Consider the following 20,552-nt stretch of genomic DNA (forward strand, 5'->3'; position numbering starts at 1 on the left):
GTCACTTACTGATCACCTTCACGGGCAGAACAGACTCAAAGTGAGGATAGTACTTATATTTACTACTAACAGGATAAGAGCCAAAGAGCGAGAAAAAAGCCAGTCTTGAAAACAGCTTCGCCCCACCCCTCCTTCCTTCCATGTTCTCCCTCCTCCCCCCCAGCAGTGCAGGGGGACGGGAATGGGGGTCACGGTCAGTCGTTTCTGCTGCTGCTCAGGGAGAGGAGTTGGAGCCCTTCCCCTGCTCCCGTGGGCAGACAGTCCTCGATGGACCTCTCAGCGTGAGTCCATCCCTCGGGCAGCAGCTCTTCCCAACCTGCTGTCCCGTGGGTCACTCTTCCGTGGGGTCAGTCCTTCAGGAATGAGCTGTACTGACGTGGGTCCCCCACAGGGGCCACGAGTCCTGCCTGGGAAAACCCTGCTCCGGGGCCTGGGCTTCCCTCTCCACGGGCTGCAGGTCCCTGCCAGGACCCAGCTCCATCCTGGGCCTGCCACGGGGTCACAGCCTCCTTCCTGCATCCCCCTGCTCCAGCGTGGGCTCCCCCATGGGCACAGGGGCACAGCTGCCCCCCCTGCTCTGCCCCACGGGCTGCAGGGACCTGGAGCACCTCCTGCCCCTCCTTCTGCACTGCCCTTGGGGTCTGCAGTGCTGTTCCCATGTTCTCACTCTGCTCTTCCCTGGCTGGAATTCTTTCTGTGCAACACTCTTCTGTTCCTAAATGTGTTATCCCACAGAGGTGTTACTGTCGCTCCAGACTGGCTTGGCCTTGGCCAGAGGCAGGAATTCCGTCCTGGAGCCGGCTGGCATTGGCTGCACGGGACAGGGGAAGCTTCTGGCAGCTTCTAACAGAAGCCACCCCTGTAGCCCCCCCGCTACCAAAACCCAGCCACAGAAACCCCACTCCGTTTGCTCTCTGGAGTGTTTCTCCCTGGTTGGGTCCCAGCCCCACACCTCTGATGAGAGATGGGGTCTCACTGGATTAGTTTAATTAAAGTTTGCTTAAAGTTTACATCATTACCTGCACAGGTAATGCAGCAGGTTTGGAGTTTGGGATTAATGATCTCCTCCTTCTATTTGGAAACAGGGAGACTTGGAGGGAGAAGGAATCAAGATTATTTTCCCAGTTTACAGTTCTCATTCTCTAATTAATTATCATCTCATTATTGGATGCCTCCCACTCTAACCTTAACTCTAATTCTGTTGGTGAGGGGGATTTGTTTGGGATTTTTTCTTTTATGTTTTGTTCTCTTCTTTTTTAATCTTTTTAATTGTATTGAAGCAGTATCTGAATGGCAGCTCTCCACCATGGCTCTGTGTTACTCATATGTGATGTGTGAGAGTGAGATCAGTGTGTTCAGGGCTTTCTGAGCAGAAGTTGAAATAAATAAGTTCATAAATGAATCAAATCTACACTTCCCAGGCTTCTCACAAATGATTCTTTCATCAGGAGAGCTGGGTGGTGGAGTCACCATCACTCAGCAAACAAGGGAAACAAGGAAATGAAAGCCAAAACTATCTAAAAGAGCTTATTTTGACATCTGGGGGTCAGGAGCACAGATGTGCCCCACTGACCTTGCAAAGCCAAGTCTTACCTGGTGAGGGTTTGGCACTTCTTTATGATACACTGATTGGAACCAGTAGAAAGTCAAAAAGTCTGCAGCTGTGCTGTATTTGCACACCAGGGACTGGCTCCTGAAAGAGGCATTAGTGACATTATTGGTGCATAATTTAGTGGCCAACAATCCTAGTCCTGGCAGCAGATTCATGTAGTGCTTCTCTTGAAATGATTCTTGAAGTTTTTAAGAGGAGCACACAAGACTCTGGCTGTGGTTCGAAGCAAAGAAATTATTTCAGGGATGTCAAAAGCTGTCTTTTAATTGTTTTTCTGCCTGTGGTCACACTGACAAGTGAAACAGGGCCACAGCAGCTGCCTCTGGGATCTGTGGGAGGGAACGTGGCATGTCCTGGTGCCTCCCAGGCAGGTTCACAGTCAGGCTGAAATCCTGGAGCTCCAGACAAACAAATGAGCCTCTCAAAGTCCTGCTGCTCTGCTCCATGCTGGATGTGAGGATTATTCTTGGAGGGGGAGAAGGAGCTTCCAAAGCCACTGTGGAGAGCAGAGATGAGAGCTTTGGTTTGGATCTGGAGGAGAAATGCTCCCTCACACTTGTGCCCTGTAAAACCACTGAGCTTTGATGAGATTCTGAATGTGCCACGTCACAACTCACCCTCTGCTTTGTGGCTGTTCTGCTCTGCAGGAGAAATAACCAATAAATTACCCTCTGCAGGAGACTCCTGTAATCACTCCCCTTATCTCCCAGCTTACCAGAGCTGAGCCTCTTTGTCTCAGACATGAACTAGAGGCATTTTTAAGCTTGTCCTCCCTGTAGGATCAGTAAAGTCTTGGCCAGCAAGCACAGCTCTTTTGGGTAAAATTGTATTTGAACAAGGGATGGGACTTAGTTTTGTCTTTCACAATGCCAAGGGGAAACCTGGTACTGTGAGATCCTTCATGCTCCTTCAGCCCAGCCTCCTGCTCTTGGAAGTCTTTGCTATTGTGTCTGTTAGAGTTTCTCATCATTTGATAGATCTTTGTCTGAGGAGCTACAGCTCTTATTTGTCACCTGCACAAGCAACGTGGGGTGAGTTTGGTGGTGGAGAAAAACCTGACTGTGTTGAATTCGTGCTCAGCTCTTGGTGGGTGTGTGCATAGAGGCACAGTGGAGACTCCCAAACTTGTCTGTGGCTGTGAAAAGATAAATTTGAACAATACCTTGACATTGTTACCCAGAGAAGCTGTGGCTGCCCCATCCCTGAAAGTGTCCAAGGCCAGGTTGGACAGGGCTTGGAGCAACCTGGGCTAATGGAAGGTGTCCCTGCCCATGTCAGGGGTGGGACTGGATGAGCTTTAAGGTCCCTTCCAACCCAAACCATGCTGGGATTCCATGATTCTGTAATGTTTACAGCACTCTGCATTATCCATCCACCTGGTGAAGTGTGGGGTGTCCATAGGACCATCTTTAAGGCTTTCTTTGTGTGTCATAAAGTGACACTGAAAAGTTTAGGAAACCCTAAATCTCACTGCTAAAATCAGTCACAATCCCTTGGTGTTGGCCAAGCACAGATATTCCATAATAAATGAAATCAGTGGAATCTGATGCATCATAACTGTTTGTCAGGTTCAGGAGGTTTGACAACATTTTCAATGTGAAAAAGGAACATTTCAGATGATATGTCATAAAGTGTCATGTCTGATGCTCTGGTCAGGGACCATAAATGCTGGTTACAGATTATTCCAGCTGTCTCAGTGATCCCCACTGGGATGGGTACAGGGGTATCCTCGAGACCTGCTCTCTGCCCTGTCCTTTAAGAACACAAAAATCCATGTCCCACTTTGGAGCCAAGCACATTCTGCCCATGAGTCATGTTTAGAGTCCACTGAGGTCAGGAGAGGCCTGTGCTTTGTGCTTGGGTTTCAAATCAAGCCTGGGGGCAGCTGTGCTTTCCAGGATGTTCTGTTTACAAGGCATGCAGCAGTAGGAAAGGCTTTTCAGCATCAGGGCATCCATGATTTTGGAGAGAGCATTCATGTGTGTCCACTGACTGAGCAAAACACAAACTAAGCCACATGGGGAATAGAGAACACGAGTGAATATTTCATTTTGCTGCAAGGACAGTTGTGTCACAGGATAAACCCAAGGGGTTTTCCTTGTAAGCAGCTCTCTCTGTCTCTCAGTCAGCACAAAGCTGCTGTGGGAGGGGAACTGTGTTCATTGGCTTTTACAGCTTCACTCTGAAACAAGACAGTTGCAAATGGTACAGGGGGTTTAAGTGTCACTTCTCAGCACAGTGAGTTTGTCTGAGCAGGGACATGGGAGCACTGCAGTGGGGACAGACTGTGGGTGTAAAATCAGTGGCTGTGCCCCCGCAGGTCGGTGCTCAGGCAGGTGTGGGCTTTAAATGGAGCTGCTGTAACTCCGTGTCCCACACACATGGACCTCCCCGATGATTCACCTGCTATTTCGGGAGAGTTTGTGCACAGGCTTGGCTTGACTCAGGTCCAACCTCGTGTAAATCAACCTGTTAGAGGGGGTGATGCAACTCAACCTGTGTCTTCACTTGCCCCGTGCCTTTCTCTACCCTGTTGTACAGAACCAGGCCTTGAATGTCTTCAGGGAGCTGCTGCATTTGCACATCAGTGGTTTTGCCACCTGGCTGCTGGTTTTTGGGGTGAATGGAGCCTGGCAAAGCACAGCAGAGCCTGTGGGGATGTGTGTAAGCACTGATACACCCAGTGGAGGCAAGGCCTGGAATTCCCTTGAGGAGGTGTTTGTACCCTCAGTAAGCACAGGGAAGAGTCAAGGATGGAAAGTTTTCTCTCTGGGTAGGAAACCCACAATTCATTGAATCCCAGGATGGTTTGGGCTGGAAGGGACCTTAAAGGCCACCCAGTGCCACCCCCTGCCATGGGCAAGAACACCTCCCACTTAGCCCAGGTTGCTCCAAGCCCTGTCCAACCTGGCCTTGGACAGTGCCAGGGATGGGGCAGCCACAGCTTCTCTGGGCAACCTGTGCCAGGGCCTCCCCACCCTCACAGACAACAGTTCTTTCCCAATATCCCATCTATCCCTGTCCTCTGGCAGTGGGAAGCCATTCCCCTTGTCCTGTCCCTCCATGCCTTGTCCCCAGTCCCTCTCCAGCTCTCCTGGAGCCCCTTTAGGCCCTGCCAGGGGCTCTCAGGTCTCCCCAGAGCCTTCTCTCCTGGAGGCTGAACAATCCCAGCTCTCTATCCCTAACCCTTTCCTCATAGGAGAAGTGCTCCAGCCCTCTAATCACCTTTGTGGCCCTAATTAAAGCAGAGCTCCGTGTTACCTGGCAAGCATGGAAAATCCCCCCAGAATGGATTAGCTTTCCTTTCCTGGCTGCTTTGTTATTTTTAATTTGACTGTAGTTTCAAGACTCAGTAGCACTTCAAATGTGACATTTGACAGCAAAGAATGATGGTTAAGTTGGATGGAAGGTGCAATACAGAACTAATGGTTGTGTTTAATCACATTAATGGCAGGAATCCCCACCCTCTTACGAAGGAAAGTCACTCTTACAGATCTTTCCCATTGCCTCTTCCTGGAATGCAGTTTTTAAGTGGAATTAAGATGCTTTGGAATTAAGATTTATCTCTGGGACTGTGTTTCACACCAGCCTGGGAGGGGGAGGGAGCATGGAAATCATTCAAGCTCTTGCTGGAAGCTTTGCAGGAGGGAGAGGGGATGGGTGCAAGGAGGGACTGCCTGGGAGACAAAAAAATGAGTGTGGAGGGAAAAGAGGCCCAGGAGGAGCTGAAGCAGTGGCTGAGGAAACAGTGGCTGGGGATTCTGGGGGGAGGATTTCTGAGGGAGTAAAGATATACCCTGATGGAGGTGACACTGAGTGGTTTCGTCTGCCAGAGCTTCCCCAGAGCTTTGACACTTCCCATGTCCTTCCCTGCCTTGGCAGCCTCAGCCCAAGGCTGAGGAGTGTCCCTGGTGAGGTGCCATTGCTTCAGCTGCTCTGCACTGCTGGGCTGCAAAGGGAATGGGCACACTTGATTTAGGATATAAATTGTTTGATGGAAAAGTTGCATTTGCTTCCCAAAAAGCAGTACCACACGAAGTTTTACTTGCACCACCAGCATGAGGGAGTGGTCAGCATTTGCACACATGTTTCTGAATATATTTAGTGGTGTAAAAATATAATAAATTGTACAAATCTAAAAGCTTTATTTGGCCCAGAAATCTGTGTATGGCCATCAGAAGATTAGTATTCAGGGAGTTGGGCTGGTGAAGGAAGAGGCTGAATGGGTGTGCTCTGGGAACTCCTCCCAGAGAGCAGGGAGGGACTGGCAGGATGAAAAGTGAGTTCATTCATCCTGTTGTGGTTGTTTATATGGGAGAGAACTTTGCCTCCTGTGTCCCTTTCAGGAGGTTCGTGTCTCTCATCACCCATTTCTCCTTTTCCCTTGCTTACACTCATTAAATATGGCAACTTGGGATTCTCCTCAGTCTTTTTTTCATTTCTGCTTTCATTTGTTTCAGGGTGGGTTTTTTTTGCTCTCAGCTAATTAGGATTTTTTTACAGACTTTAAGTTTTATGTGCACATTTCCTTTATTTATTTGCTTTGCAAACATTTCCTTTATTTGCTTTGCAAACAGTCTTAATTTGCTTATGATCATCTGTAATTTCTATTTTCAGAGAAGATCATTAACCATGAGCCATTTTCAGTGTGGGATATCAAGACTAGTAACAGGACCAGAGTGCTCAAGGCTCAGTAGATGTGCAGGAATGAGACAGTTAAATCTCTTCTCACTGCTCCCAAACAGGCACATCCTGATGTTGCAGTTAATGACTCTGTATGTGATGAATGGGGCTATAAAATTCTCTGTTGGGGTGAATTGCTTGACAACACTGAAATTAGGAGATATGTTTTATTATCTAATGTCTGCCTGAACGTATAAAATAAAAAATGAATAAAATGGGGGGAAGGGGAAGCACTTTTATCTGATACATGAATATTTATAGAGGTATTTTCAGTGAACAATTAATTTTGCAGACTCTTAAGCTGGAGCTTTAATCCCTGGCTTGAGCAGTTTGCCTCCCTGTAATTGTTTTATTTTTGAACCATATTTTTATTTTTAACCTGTCAGGTGAGGTGCCACAACCCAATGGCATTGGAGGGTCTGTGTGAGCTGGGAATGCTCAATGTTTCCCCTCTGGAGCTCCAGCCCTTCCCTGATTCCCTGCTGCTCAGCATGTCGTGGCTGCTGTGCCTGCTGTGTTATCCCAAGCCTGGCCTGTCCCTGCTCACTGACCTGCTCCTTCTCTCCCTCTCTCCCTGGCTCAGCTCTCGCTCCCGGAGGAACAGAACGAAGTGACGAGGAATGGCTGTGACTCCAAAGAACTGGTCTACCTGGTGCAGATCTGCTGTCAGGTAAATGCCATGTTTTCTCCCCCCAACTTGTTTACAGCCTGTGTTTCATTCCACTTGCCAGCACAGCCTTGGAATATCAGGATGTGACACTTTCTGTGCTGTGGGGAGGTTTCCAGCTCTTCCCTTGCTCCAAGATGGTGCCTGTGGTAGTGCCACCAGCTCATTGTAGGAAAAGCAAAGCACTGAGGGGAGAAAAAGGACTGTGGGAAGGAAATAATCCTTCCTGGGATGAGCCCAGGGACAGGAGTGTGTGTGAGGGCAGTCTGGGGGTGGCCATGGTCACCCAGACACTCCAGTGACCCCAGATGGGAGAATCCCAGCAGTGCTTTGTTCACACAGGACATGGGGATTCTTGATCTGCTCCCAGTGATGTCTCCAGACACCTGGTGTGGAATTGTGCTGTGGTGTCAGGATGCTTTGGGCAGATAAATCTGCTGCTCCATCCCATGGATTCCCCATCTCCTGATGTGTGTGAGTTTGTAAAGTGCTCCATGACAGGTGATTGTGTTTTAATGTGCTCAGTGAATCACTGTTGGTGGGAGATGCAGTGGCAGGTTCATTGCTGAGTTAATGCCTGTGTTTGGTCCTTTTCCTGGTTTTAGGGTAGCAGCTCTGTCCATGATTCACCTCCTGAGCATCCCTCCTATCACTGGGTATGGAACATTACCAGGATCACTGGGGTGTCTGTCACCTTTTCAGAGCTCCTTCAGTGGTTCTGCTGCCTCGGGTGCTCAGAGGAGTTGTGTGGGACAGGCACACCTGTGGTACCTACATTTGAACTGTGTGGGGTTGGGAATCTGCTGGATTGTCCCAGCATTGGGACACACAGATGGGGGGATTTGCAGTGGAAAGGCTCTGCTGCCCTGGCTCTGTGTGAACAGAGTGGCTGTTGTGAGAGCTGAGGAGAATCCTGGATCCCAGGGAGCAGAGGATCCTACATCCCAAGGAGCAGAGGACCCTGCTGTGCTATGCAGGTGCAGCCTGGCCCAGCTGAACCCCAGCAGTGTCAGTGGCACACACACACACACACACACACACACACACACACACACACACACGTGTGTACAGGTACAGAAATGTGCCCTGGGGAGAGGAGGAGAGGCTGGAAGGGGACATCACTCGGAATTGCCATTTTGGGAGTGTCTCCAGCACTGTTCTGACCGACCTGTGGCCACTTTGGCACAAACCCAGCCCTTCTCACACAGCATTCAGGCTGACAGGCAGCACAGCAGCCTCAGGGGTGGGCACAGGGCTGTGCCCCAGCCAGGAGCTGGGCAGGGAAAGGGGTTTGGCAGGGATTGGAGGAAATTGGAATGTCAGTATGTTTTAGGCCCTCCCATTTGGGATCACTCTTGGATGCTTTGCAGGATGTCTGTGAGCGTGCAGTGCAGAGGTTTCAGTGTGTGGGGACAGTGGGTGAGTTCTTGGGGAAGGCAAACCCTCCTTTGCAGGCCCTGTGCCCCAGGCCCAGCTCCTGAGAAGTTCCCTTCCCTTCCCTTCTCCTCCAGTGTTTGGCTGAACTGGAATGGAAACACTGGAAATTGGCCTCATCACTTTAAAGACTGGACACAGAACCAGCCACCTTTGTCTTCCTTTCTTTTTCCTGTTTTTCTCCTTTTCCTTGTCTTTTTCCTTTTTTCTTTTATTTTTACTTTCTGTTCTTTTTCCATTTTCCTCTTTCCCTTTCTTTCTTTCCTTTCCCTCTTCCTCTTTTTCTCTTCCTCTTTTTCTCTTTCCTCTTTTCTTCTTCCCTTTTTCTTTTCCCTTTCCATTTCCTCTGTCCCCTTTTTCTCTTTCCCCTCTTTCTCTTTCCCCTTTTTCCTTTTCTCCTTTTTTCTCTTTCCCTTTTTCCTCTTTCCCTTTTCTCCTATTGTCTTATTCAGTTTTTCCTTATTTTTCCTGTATTTTCTCTTTTCTTTTTTTTTTCCCCATTTTTCTTCTTTTTTAAAGTACTCCCCTGACCAGTCTTCCCTGCTCTGAGCCTGGGATTCCCCTCTCCCATGTCAGTCCACGTCCCTGTTTCTCAGATCCATAAAGAGCTGAGAAACTTGTGGCATCTGGATCCAATGACTGGGAAGGTATGGAAGGAACTGCACAGCTGAGCATCATTCCTGCCCTGGGAGACACTTTCCCCCTGACATCCCCGGGCCTCTCCCAGTGTCCAGGGAAAGATTCCATTCCACCAGGCTTTGGAGCCCTGCAGTGTCTGCCTGGATTTGGCTCCACATGAGACCCCAGTGGAGGTGTGAAATAGCTCATGGAATGATGGGGCAGTGGGGAGGGATTTTGGCAGGACACAGCTGGGTCGGGCCAAAAGCCCTGGAGGAAGGGGAAAAGAGCCTGAAAACCAAATTTGACTTTACTCACCCTGGATGTGCTTCCAGAGTTGGTGTCCAGCCATTGCAGCATGTCCTGGGTTGCTCACATGGACACAGGCAGTTCTGGTATTGAGGTTAAATCCACACAAATGTAGAAGCTTTTGGATATCTGTGATTTGGTGCAAATACAGAGGGGGTGTTTGCCACCCTGGCAGCTGTAGGTTCCAGAGCTGAGAGGAACAAGCTAAAGCCACAGTTCTGGGGTTGAAGGTACTGCCCTGCTGGGCCCTGCCTGGTGTGGGCTGGGCAGATCCCCCCTGTGTGTGTGGGTCACACAGAGATGTGTCCTCTGGCATTTCACCTGCAGCTCTGCACCCAAAGCCTTCAAACAGATGTTCCAACCAGCCCAGCCCGGGCTGTGCTTGGCAGGGCACAGCCCCTTCCCCTGAGCAGTCCTGCCCCACTCCTCCCCAGCTGCAAGGACAGCTTTAGTGCCCGTGAAGAGAATTAGTGTTTGAGGCCTATTCTGCAAAACCTTCCCAGATAAGGTTTGAAAAACATTCTTTAGGAGGTGTATTTGTGACACTTTCTGCTGCAAGTCAGCTCATGAAATCTAAGCTTTGTGTGACCTCCAGAGGGGGGTTAAGTCTCTGTTCAGCTTTTCTTCTACTTATAAACCTCAAAAAATTAATCCACTTTATTGGCTCTTAAGAAGAAGTGGAATATATGCAGAGATGTTCCAAGTGTTTCAGAAAAGGGGAGAGACAGGATCCTTCTTTTGATTCTTTTGGACAAATTTAAACATGAAAACAGAGGTAGGGAATTAAATCTTATTGGAAAGAGCTGATGATGGAGGGGTTTGTTTGGTTTGGTTTTTTTAGACCAGTGTAGGTGGATTTTCCTTTTCTTCCAAGTAAAATTGCACTGATTAATTTCTAGAAAAGAAATTCTGTGAAAAGATTGCTGCTATTAAAATAAAAGGATAAATCCTGGGAGGGTGGTGTGAGGATTGTCCCTGTGAACACTCTGAAGCCTGGAAACAGTAATTAGAACCCTTAACTATCCCTGTGGACCCTGAAGGGGGGATGTCTGAGACCTGTAGGAATTCCTGCTGTACCTGTGGCTGGGAAGGTCCATGCACAGTGTTTGCCATCCTTGGAAAGTTCCATGGGGATAAGCAAAGAACTTACATGGTCTGTGCCACATTTCAAAGGGGTTATTTTGTGTGTGGAGAATAAATCAGCACAAGTCAGAGCCTGCAAAAAGGCTGGAATGGGCTAATCCAGCTCAGCTTGGTTGTAAGAGAGGCTGAAAATGGGCCTTTTGGATGTTTTTGGGTTGGTTTGTCTGATATTACAGCAACTACCTGTGTTTAAATATTGCAACAGAAGTCTAGGCTTTTTTGTTCTGACAAATGGAAGAAAAATAGAAAGCATAAAGTGAGATCTGTGGTGTTTCAACACCTCAGACATCGTTTTTGGTGACATTTGGAATGGCAGGGGGAGAAGCAGGGCCTGGTTGTGAGGATGTTCACGGTCTGAGACAGACCTTGACCCGCAGGCATCTCCTGTGGTTTTTGTTTCCCATTTCCATGCTCACAGGGACATTGCTGAGACAGAACTGACAGGCCCTGGCAGCTAGAGATGTCAGACTGTGCAAGATGGGTAACAAAATCCTGGTGCTAGACCTGCTGATGGACCCTTAAACTCAGCCTGACTCTGAGCTCAGAGCCCAGCCCACCTTCCCGGCCCCTGCTTTCCATGGAATACTGCCAGTGTCCTGCAAAGGAAGCCTGTTTCAGCTCCAGGTGGATTTCTAAGGCTGTTCTCAAAGCAGGAACTCGTGGGCCAAGCAAGGATTCTCCTCTTTGTGCTCCCATTCCCATCCCCTCTGGCAGGGAGCTGGGTTTTTGTCCCTGCTGTCTGGGCTGTGCTGGCTTTGCTGGATGGAATCAGGGCTCTGATGCACCGGACAAAGGCATTTCCCAACCCTCTGCCTGGCAGGAGATTCCCACTGGATTTCTCCTGTTGGGAGAGCAGGATTTGCACAGCTCCAAAGGCATCCCTGTCCAGCATTCCCTGGCTGCAGCAGTGAGTGTTCCAAGTGGAGGGCATGCTGGAAAAACGGGCTCCCCGGAGGAAGAGCAGCCAGGAATCCCCATCCCTGGTGCTTCGGGGGAGAGCAGGGTGGAGGGGATTGTCACAGAGGCCAATCAGCTACTCAGAGGAGCGACATCCCAAGTGTGGTTTGCTGGGTCTGGCTGCCTGTGATAGTCCAGGCTGAAACCACAAACTGCTTCCACCAGGATTTTTGAGTCAAATACTCAAAAATATGGTTGGGTTTTTTGTCTTAAAGGCTTGCTCTTTAATTTATTAATAGTTTCTGATTGAAGCTCAAACACCCGGAGAGCAGTAAGTGCTACAAACATTCCTCCTGTGAAAAGCTCTTCAATCAGTTGATTCTGAGGGACAGATTCTAACACACATATATTCCTGTGTGTGTTTAATATACATATAAAAATATATATAGAAAAACTGGTCACATCTTTGTTAATGGGATATGTCTGTGTGGAGCGTCCAGGCTGGATCCTACCCAGTGCAAAATCTGTTTTCAGAATGTGTGTTGACCTCCTTCTCCATTTTTGATAGAGGATTTTCTGCCTTTATTTAAAGATTATGCTGAACAAAAGCAGTTGCTGTGTCCTTTTATTGAGCAGTAAATTCAGGTAAAGGTTCACATGGTGCAGCCACCATCCCACCCCCTTCTTCAAGGCCACGTTGGATGGGGTTGGAGCAGCCTGGTCTGGTGGAAGGTGTCCCTGCCCATGGCAGGGGAGGGAATGAGATGAGCTTTAAGGTCCCTTCCAACCTAAACCATCCTGGGATTCTGGGATTCTTCCCCCTGAGGTCTCTTGTCCCTGTAGCTGCTGGATGAGTCCTGGGAGTGCTCAGCAGGGCTCAGGAGAGTTGCTCTGCTTTAAAATGCATTCAAATGCTGGTCACCATCATGGCCTTTCCTCCGAGCTTGTTCTCTGTTCTTCTTTTCTGACACTTGGCACCACTTGCCTGCAGGTGAGAGACATGGAACTCCCACCCACGATTTGCCATGAGTTCAGTGCCTCATGTGCTTGGGGGTGTTTGGGAAGAGAATCGTGGAAAGTTTGGGTTGGAAGGACGTTAAAGCTCATCCAGTCCCACCCCCTGCCATGAGCCAGGGACACCTTCCACTAGCCCAGGTTGCTCCAACCTGGCCTTGGACACTTCCAGGTTTGGGGCAACCACAGCTTCTCTGGGCCACAAATATTGGGTATTTCTTTATAAGTCCCCAAAACCTTTTTAAAAGCTGCCATGACCTTTCTGGTTTGAATGTTCCTGCCCTGTCCTTCCAGATGTTCTGCTCCAGTGGTGGATCTGAGGTCACACACCCCATGCCTTCTGCTCTCAGGGGTAGTAAATAAAACTGAAGTGACGATAGGAATGTGAATTAATAAGGAATGCATGGGGCTGGCAGCCTGCAGAGAGTGCAGGAGGGACCAAATCCAAGGTGTGGTGTCTTTGGAACACCTAGCTCTGCTCCAGGCTCTTGGAAAGTCAACTGGCATCTGATGGGAGGAGAGTTGGTGTAGAATTGTATCTGAACTGCATAATTTACATGTAACTGCAGCTGGTGTGATGAAAGTAAAGGGTAAATTCATTCAGTAACCGGGTAATAATGATTAAGGAGAAGGATGTGATTGACTGGGTTTGGAGTTTTCCCACAGAGTTGGATCACACAGCACTCACACCCAGCAGGATCAGCACTGAGCTGGGCTGTGTCCTGTTCCAAAAGCAAGTTCACTGTGCCCTCTGCTCAGCCTGGGCTTTGCTCTGTGATCCCTAAATCACAAACAGAATCCCAGAATGGCTGAGGTTGGAAAAGCCCTCCCAGCCCATGGAGTTCCCCCTGTGCCCGATGCCACCCTTGTCCCCCAGCCCAGAGCACTGAGTCCCAAGCCCAGGCCTTCCTTGGACATCTCCAGGGCTGGGGACTCCAAACCTCCCTGGGCAGCCCCTGCCAATGTTTAACAACCCTTGCCAGGCAGAAATTCTTTTTCATGTCCAACCTGAGCCTCCCCTGGCACAGCTGGAGGCCGTTCCCTCTTGTCCTGTTCAGACACATCACCGTAGGGCAGTTTGAGGTAAAGAGGATTTTTGTCCCATTGTAGTTCTAAGGTAGAGAGGATTTTTGTCCCCTTGCCTTTGCTGCCCTTTATTCCCAAGTGCACAGTCAGGCAGGATGTGTGCACAGGGATCCAGGAGATGGGAAGGCTTCCAGGAGTTCAGCCATTCTCCTGCTTTGTCCCTTTGCAGTGCTCTCTGGGGCTGTGGACTGCGAATGCAGACCTTAGCTCTTGTTTCCTGTGCTGCACAGGAGGGTGTCAGGAATCCAGGAACAGCATCTGTGTGTCGTGGGGCTCTGGGATTTCATTGCCCAGCTTTTGGGACTGGTTCTTCATCCCCAGCTGTGGAGCAGATTCATTGCTCCTCTGTATAAATCTGTCTGGTAATGAGAGGAAAAATTACTGTAGTACTTAAACTTTGGTCTTTAATTTCTTCATTCATGGCTCTCTTTGTTTTGGTTTGGTTTTTTTCTCTTTAATTATTTAAATATGCACTGTGAAGGACACAAGGGCAGCTCTTTATTTTCTTGACTCTGGATGCATGAGATGCAAACCCAGGGTTTTAGCCTTGTGTGGATTTTGAATTGAATAATTTATTTATAGAGTGACATTGCAGAAATAAGTACTCCCATGAAACTGTTGGTGCTAAAGCACATTCCTGCAGCAGGTGCAAGTGTAGGTGCGTTTCAAGCTGTCAGAGACACACCAGAGACAGGGACTTTCTGTGCTCTGTGTTGTGGCTTCAGCTTAAATTCCAGTAGGGAAATGGTCTGGTGGATTTCTGTGAGGGTGTTTTTTGCTGTGGAAATAGGGTATCTGAAAATAAGCACCACAAGATAAGACCTCACCAAAGACCCCCCCAGACTCCTGTTGGACTGAGCTGAAGGGGAATGGTGAGTGATAAATTGCACCTTCCTCTGCTCTTCAGATGGTTTTCCCTGATGGAAACCTGCAGCTGAAGGGAAAGGCCAGGGCAGCACTGCTCTGGGGAGGGAGAGTGATTTCTCAGAATAAAATGCAGTATCACATGGCTGTGCTGCCCTGGAAGGTTTTTAAGCAGCAGAAGCTCTCACAATTCCATGGGAGTTTGTTCATGTCGTGTCCTTTGGGCACTTTGCCTTCAGGAGGAAAACGAGCTCGGAATTAGAGCTCACTCTGCTTGTCCCCAGAGTGTGTCCTGGGAGCTCTGGAGCAAAAGTGACAGTCACTGCTGCAATCCAAGGGGACAGGGCAGTGCTTGTGGTTTCCTTCTGTGAGTAATGAGTCCTGGCAGGGCTGCTCATCATCTCCTGATGCTTTGCAGACAAGGCTGGGTCTGGCCACAAATTGAAGGGGACAGTTGGGCTGTGCTACAGAGACACTGGATGCTGCCCCAGCACTGAGCAAGTGTAAATCTGCAGCTAAAATTGACTTGTTTGACAACTCTTCCAAGAGCTGGGCTTGGTGCAAATCCAGAATAAGAGCAGGATTGTGGTGGATGGGCTGTTTTTCTCAGCTGCCTTGATGTTTATTCCCTGTGGAGAAGTTCAAAAGTCATGCATCTTTAACAGCAGATTTCCAGGACTGTCAGTTGGGGAAGTTGAATCTGTTGGGACACATCATCTGAAGCAGTTTCATCCTGTGCAGGCTGTAGAGTTGCTTTGATCAACAAGTGCTGTTGGATGTCAGGGGGCTGAGGAGGCACCAGGGCCAAGGTGTGCAGTTGTGATGCTCAGCCCCAGTGCAGGTGAAGTTCATGGACCTTGGAAGAGCATCTGCACTTCCAAATAACACACCCATTGGATACGAAATGTAGGGCAAGAAGGTTAGTAAAGAATATTTGTAAAAAGGGCCTCTCAAGGCACAGAAACCATGTCAAAATAAATAACATGGAGGGACAGAATCACCGAGTCACAGAGTCATTTGGGTGGGCAAAGATCTCCAGGATCTTCAGTCCAACTATTCCCCAGCTCTGCCAAGGCCTCCACTGATCCACGTCCCTGAGCCCCACAGTGACATGGCTTTTGAACTCTTCTAGGGATGGTGACTCCAGCACTGCCTGGGCTGGACAACCCTCTCCAATAAAAAATTTTCCCTGATATCCAACCTAAACCTGGCACAACTTGAGTCTGTTTCCTCTTGTCCTAAAGATGCTTTAGTGGTAAATCAAAAGTGCATAATTTTCGTTGTTTGCAGCAAATATTTGCTGTCACTGAGCAAAGTGTCAAAATACTAATTCCAACTGTTGTAATTCTAACAGTTTTCCCAAGTTATGTCCTGTGAGTTACACTGAGGGCACCTTGATCATTAAACTGATATTCTGAAGAGAATTTGTAATTGAGTTGTTTGGGTATAAAATCACTGAGGTGATGAGTGCCACTGTTTCCTCAGTAACTAGAGGTGCTTTGTCCAGCTGGGTTAGAACTGGCTGCTAAACTAAGTTGGGTTTTAGAGGAATCAGTGGCAAAATTCTCAAGGGGAGCCTGAACTGAGCTTGCTCCTTAATCCTTGGGGCTCTCCCAGAGTTCCAGAGCAGGTTTGGGCCCCAGTTTGTTAAAAACCACAGAGCAGATGTCTATTGTCACTCTGTGTAACCTGTCACACACTGACCTAGTTCAGCCAGCACCAAGGGCCCAACTCCTGGAGCAAGATTTACACCTGGAGCATGAAACAACTCGGAATCAGCACAGTGTGAACTCCCTGCTGGGAATTTGTGAGCTCAGGAATGGAGGCCTTGAGCTTCCCAAGCCGTGGGTGTGCAACAGGCAGAATTATAAACTGATGTTTTCCAGGATTGTAGAGCAGGTTTGCCACCAAGGGCTCGGGCTTTGACACATAAAAAAGGTGCATTTTTATCTCATCTGTGAGTGTAAAACACTCTATTTCAAATGGTGTGGTTTGCCTTTGTAAAGACCTACCAGGGGTATTGGACATTGAAGATGCTCTGTCTTCAGTGTTCCTCTACCAGGTCTTGGCACCACTTTTCAGTGTTTCTCCTTAAAACTGATGCCAAAACATCAGCTGGTTTTCCATTAACAAAACTTCTCCAGAGCTGCTTCTGTTTCTCGTGCTTTCAAAACAGGATTTCACCCTTCTGAGCTCTCTGCTTGAGTCCTGGTCAGGTCCATCTCTCACATCAATGCTTCTACACCTTTTCCCTTGAAATACTCATGTTTTTCTCTCTCTAACCCTGCCCAGAGACATTCCTTACCATGTGAGTGATATTTTCCAAACACTGGGAATGTTGCTTCATTCTGAGGTGTGAGGATGAAGGGGGCTGGAAGGAAGCAGGGTCAGATACAAGGGAGCTGCAGAGAGACCGTTCACAAGGGCCTGGAGGGACAGGATGGGGGAATGGCTTCCCACTGCCAGAGGGCAGGGTTAGGTGGGAGATTGGGAAGAAATCCTTCCCTGGGAGGGTGGGGAGGCCCTGGCACAGGCTACCCAGAGAAGCTCTGGCTGCCCCATCCCTGGGAGTGTCCAAGGCCAGGTTGGAGCAACGTGGGACAGTGGAAGGTGCCCCTGCCCATGGCAGGGGGTGGACTGGGATGGGCTTTAATGTCCCCAAACCATCCTGAGATTTTCTTTTGCTGGTTTTAATCACCTCAGGCAAGTAATTTTCAAAGAGTTTTTTGTTTGGTTTTGTTTGTTTGTTTTATTTTAAAGCCCAGCAGTGCTTACTTTGATGAAACCCCGTCTCTTCTCTAAGTGCAGAGTAGTTTATAGCACATCTGGGAGTTGTATTTAATCCCTACAACGTCCATATAACCATTTGTAACTATATATACATTCATACATTCCCTCCTTGGCTTGCCACCTGGAAGATGGTGGAATTTTAATTCTCATCCCTGAGCAGTTGGTGTGTGGCTTTGAAGGGTTTCTTTTGTGGCTCTGAGCTCCTGTTGGGTCATTCCTTTAATTTTCTGGAGTGCAGCAAAGCCCCCCCATGCTGTGCCCTCCCCTTCACCCCGTGTCTCTGTGTGACCTGCTGCTCCCAGGGTGTAATTTTACTGGAGAGATGATTGATATGGAACTGTTTAAATTAGAACGTGTCAGGAGGGCAGGGGTTTCACTCATGTGTCATCCTGGAAATCCTGGTTCCAGTTCAGGAGGGAATGTCAGACTGCCAGTCAGAAACAGGGAGGAAAGACGGGCTTAAGGGTTTCTTGGTGTGCTCCTGTTCCTCTGTACCTGCCCAGAACCACTTCCCAGCGAAGCCTGAGCCAAATGTTTGCCCTCTGCTGTTTGTGGCAAAGCTGCTCTGCTTTGGGAGGTCATGGCTTGTGGCAACTTCTCACCCAGAGAACCACACCCACCTGGTCAGGGTGAGCTTCCAAAATGGGTGAGAACCAGCAGGGATGACACTGCTGGAGCTCAGCCCAGGTCCTGGGCAGCCCTGGGTGAGTTTGGTGCTCCTATCTGTAATTGGAATCCAGAAGTCTCATTTTTAGGGGAGAAAAGCTGCAGTGGTTTCCATTAAAATATCTTTTTTTTTCCTGCTGATTGCAATTATTTGATAATAAACTGATAATTAATGCTGAGAGATTAATTTATTCTGTGGAATAAGGCTAATAAGGGTTCACCACATAAGTATACTAAATTTCCCCCTCTGCTTTCTGCCTCCTGCTTTGGCTGTATATATGTTCCCCTTATCCTATGCTAGTTGGTCCCTTGTTTCCAGGTGCAGTGCTGAAGTTTTAGTGTTTCATCCAGAAGTAAAGTAGCTTTGTGTTGCCTTAGTGCAAACTTTATTTAACTTGAAAGATTTATAATTTCCTTCAAGTTACGATAACACACCAGAAGTCATGGACTCACCCAGCTCCAAACACTTCCTGGGTGAACTCCAAGGGCTGGATTTTATTAGCCCTGCTTTTCTGTTTTGACTACATTTCCAAACCATTTTCCAGTGTGACTTGAAATAAGAAAGGGCTGAAGGGTCAGGCTGGAATAACAGAGAGAGCCCGAGCCCCAGCCAGCTGTGGGAGTCCCCCCATGGCAGAGTTAACCTCTCCTGGTGGGTGCTGCTGCTTTTCCAGCCATTTAATCCGAGGGGTTTTCTTACCATGGGGTCAAACTGAAGTGACTTTTGCCAGAGACTTTCATCTCATTTTCTGGTCTCCCTCTCCACATGGACAGCAAGGTTCAGGAGAGCATCCATGTGATCTCTCTGAGGAAATAAGCATTTGAACCAGAAAAGAAAGGTCTATCCCAGTCTTAAAATAAATAAATCTGAAGTGCTACAGAGCAAACAGACTGTGGGGCAGGAAGGTTGTGTGTGCTGGAGCTCAGTGACACCCTGGGATTGATGGACCAGAAAGGGGACCTGTGTGCTCAGATGGAGACAGATCCAGCTGGCAATGTTTTTTTTTTTTACATAGTGAGGAGATTTATAAATCTTTATTACAAAATTTCAGCATGTAAGTTCTGTGAATTGCTGGTGCCACAAATACTGCCAACAGCAGAACCTCTCCTGTGCTGGAGGTGCCCCTGAGTGTTCAGGGCACAGCAGGAAGAGTTGCCTCTGCCAGGTGCCAAGTGGAAACAGTTAAATGCACATAAAAATATTCCTGTGTGGAACTGGCCCTGACTTATGGGAGTATGATTTTTGTACTGGTAATTGAGGTGTTTAAGAGGTGAGGGAGCAATGATGGGGTTTTAACTCTGGGAATTAAAATGCAAGGGATGGTTTAAATACCTTCCTCTTTAATTTGCAGTAAGTAATGTCTGTCTGTTAGTAATTAAATTCTCACTGAGCTGCAGGAGTTGTGCTGTGTTGGGCTTGGGAAGAACAGGAACAGGGAGCGACAGTGCTGCTCTTCCCGAGTCTCCCAGGGCTGAGTGGAGCTTTAGGGAATGTGTGAACTGCTCCTGGCTGGGGCTGCTCATCATCCTCCCGCGGCCATTTGATCAGCAGAGCTAAAAATACTGCTCCTGGAGCTGGAGCTGGAGCTGGAGCTGGAGCTGGAGCTGTGCATCCCTGTCCCTCCCAATCTCCTCTCGCTCCGCAGGAAGCCCGGGGAGCTCGGCGGCCTCGGGGTGATGGTTTTGCTGATGGAGGGTTCAGATCTCGGCTCACTGCAAATTCAATCATCAGCTCAGGAATCTCGGAACGTTTTTTTGAGCGTGACATTTCTTCTTGCTTTGATAATCAGAAAAATACCGGGAGCTCTGTGCAGTGGGCTGAGATCTCGCCAGGCTTTCCTCACACATTCAGTCCTGCCCAGCAGAGTAGGGGAGAGCAGAGCAGCTGGAACAAGAGCGGGAATGAACCTAGATTTTCCATTTTGTGAGAAATTCCAGATTTCACATGATGCTTTTCATTGTGAACATGTGTGTGAATTGAAATTCCAAAATATCTTTGATTTTGTTCAAAAGAGATTTGTTTTTTTTGTCAGTGGTCAATTTTTCCTTTTAAAGATCGTGAAACTATTTTATGGTATTATTAAAATCTTCATTTGGTATTTGATTTTTGTATTTTAATGAAATTTGTCACACCCAAGTTTGTAATTGAAGGTCTGAATTTGGGAAATCACTTCACCTTGTGCTTACCTTCCCCTCTTTCTTATGTCCCACTGGAATGAGGGGTTTAAACTTCTCTAAATCAGGACCATTAATAGTTAAAGAAATGAACAGTAATTATTGAATTGGAAAATTAGAGGCTGATCAAAAATTTATTTGAGCGACAGTTTATGGAAATCATGAGAAACGTGCAGAAGGCATTTCTGCCCTATGGATGTGAAGTGCCCGGAGCACCAGGAATGTTGAGCTTTGCTATAAACCAGAGCTGGCAACACGAGACCAACTTAATGGGCACTTATTGTTTCTAATATTTTATTAAGTCTCTAAATTAAAAAATAATCCTTTTGCCAAGCCCTCCTGGCACTTTAGAATTTGCAGGAAATGAGAGCAAGATGTACAGTTTTTACACTGGTGTAGGGAAGCCTTTGTAGTGTTCTGGATGTGGAATGGGGCTCTTGTTCCTGCTGTTCTGGCTGTGCCTCTCTGTGTGTCTGGCTGGGAGAACTTAGATTTTGCTGCTTGGGATTTGTGCTGGAGGTCTGAGGAGAAGCTCTAAATGTTGTCCAGTTCCTTCCTGGATTGCTGCAGTGATTCCTTCCTGGACAGTTAATT

General features: G+C 48.1%; 1 protein-coding gene across 5 annotated transcripts in view; it reads left to right on the plus strand.

The window, feature by feature from the left end:
• ARHGAP32 (Rho GTPase activating protein 32) overlaps positions 1-20,552 on the plus strand; it is a 187,528-nt gene that overhangs the window by 80,111 nt on the left and 86,865 nt on the right. For all 5 annotated transcript variants that reach the window (XR_007908469.1, XR_007908470.1, XM_051812391.1 and 2 more), the window contains one exon: positions 6,879-6,965. Coding sequence is in view for 2 of the 5 variants with exons in the window: in XM_051812391.1 (XP_051668351.1) it covers positions 6,879-6,965 (87 nt within the window). In the remaining 3 variants the exon portion in view is untranslated. The remainder of the gene's footprint in view (positions 1-6,878; positions 6,966-20,552) is intronic.

The sequence above is a fragment of the Manacus candei genome, unplaced genomic scaffold (genome assembly GCF_025592945.1).
Source record: "Manacus candei isolate 608988 ecotype Guabito, Panama unplaced genomic scaffold, ASM2559294v1 h1tg000086l, whole genome shotgun sequence".
Classification (NCBI taxonomy): Eukaryota; Metazoa; Chordata; class Aves; order Passeriformes; family Pipridae; genus Manacus; species Manacus candei.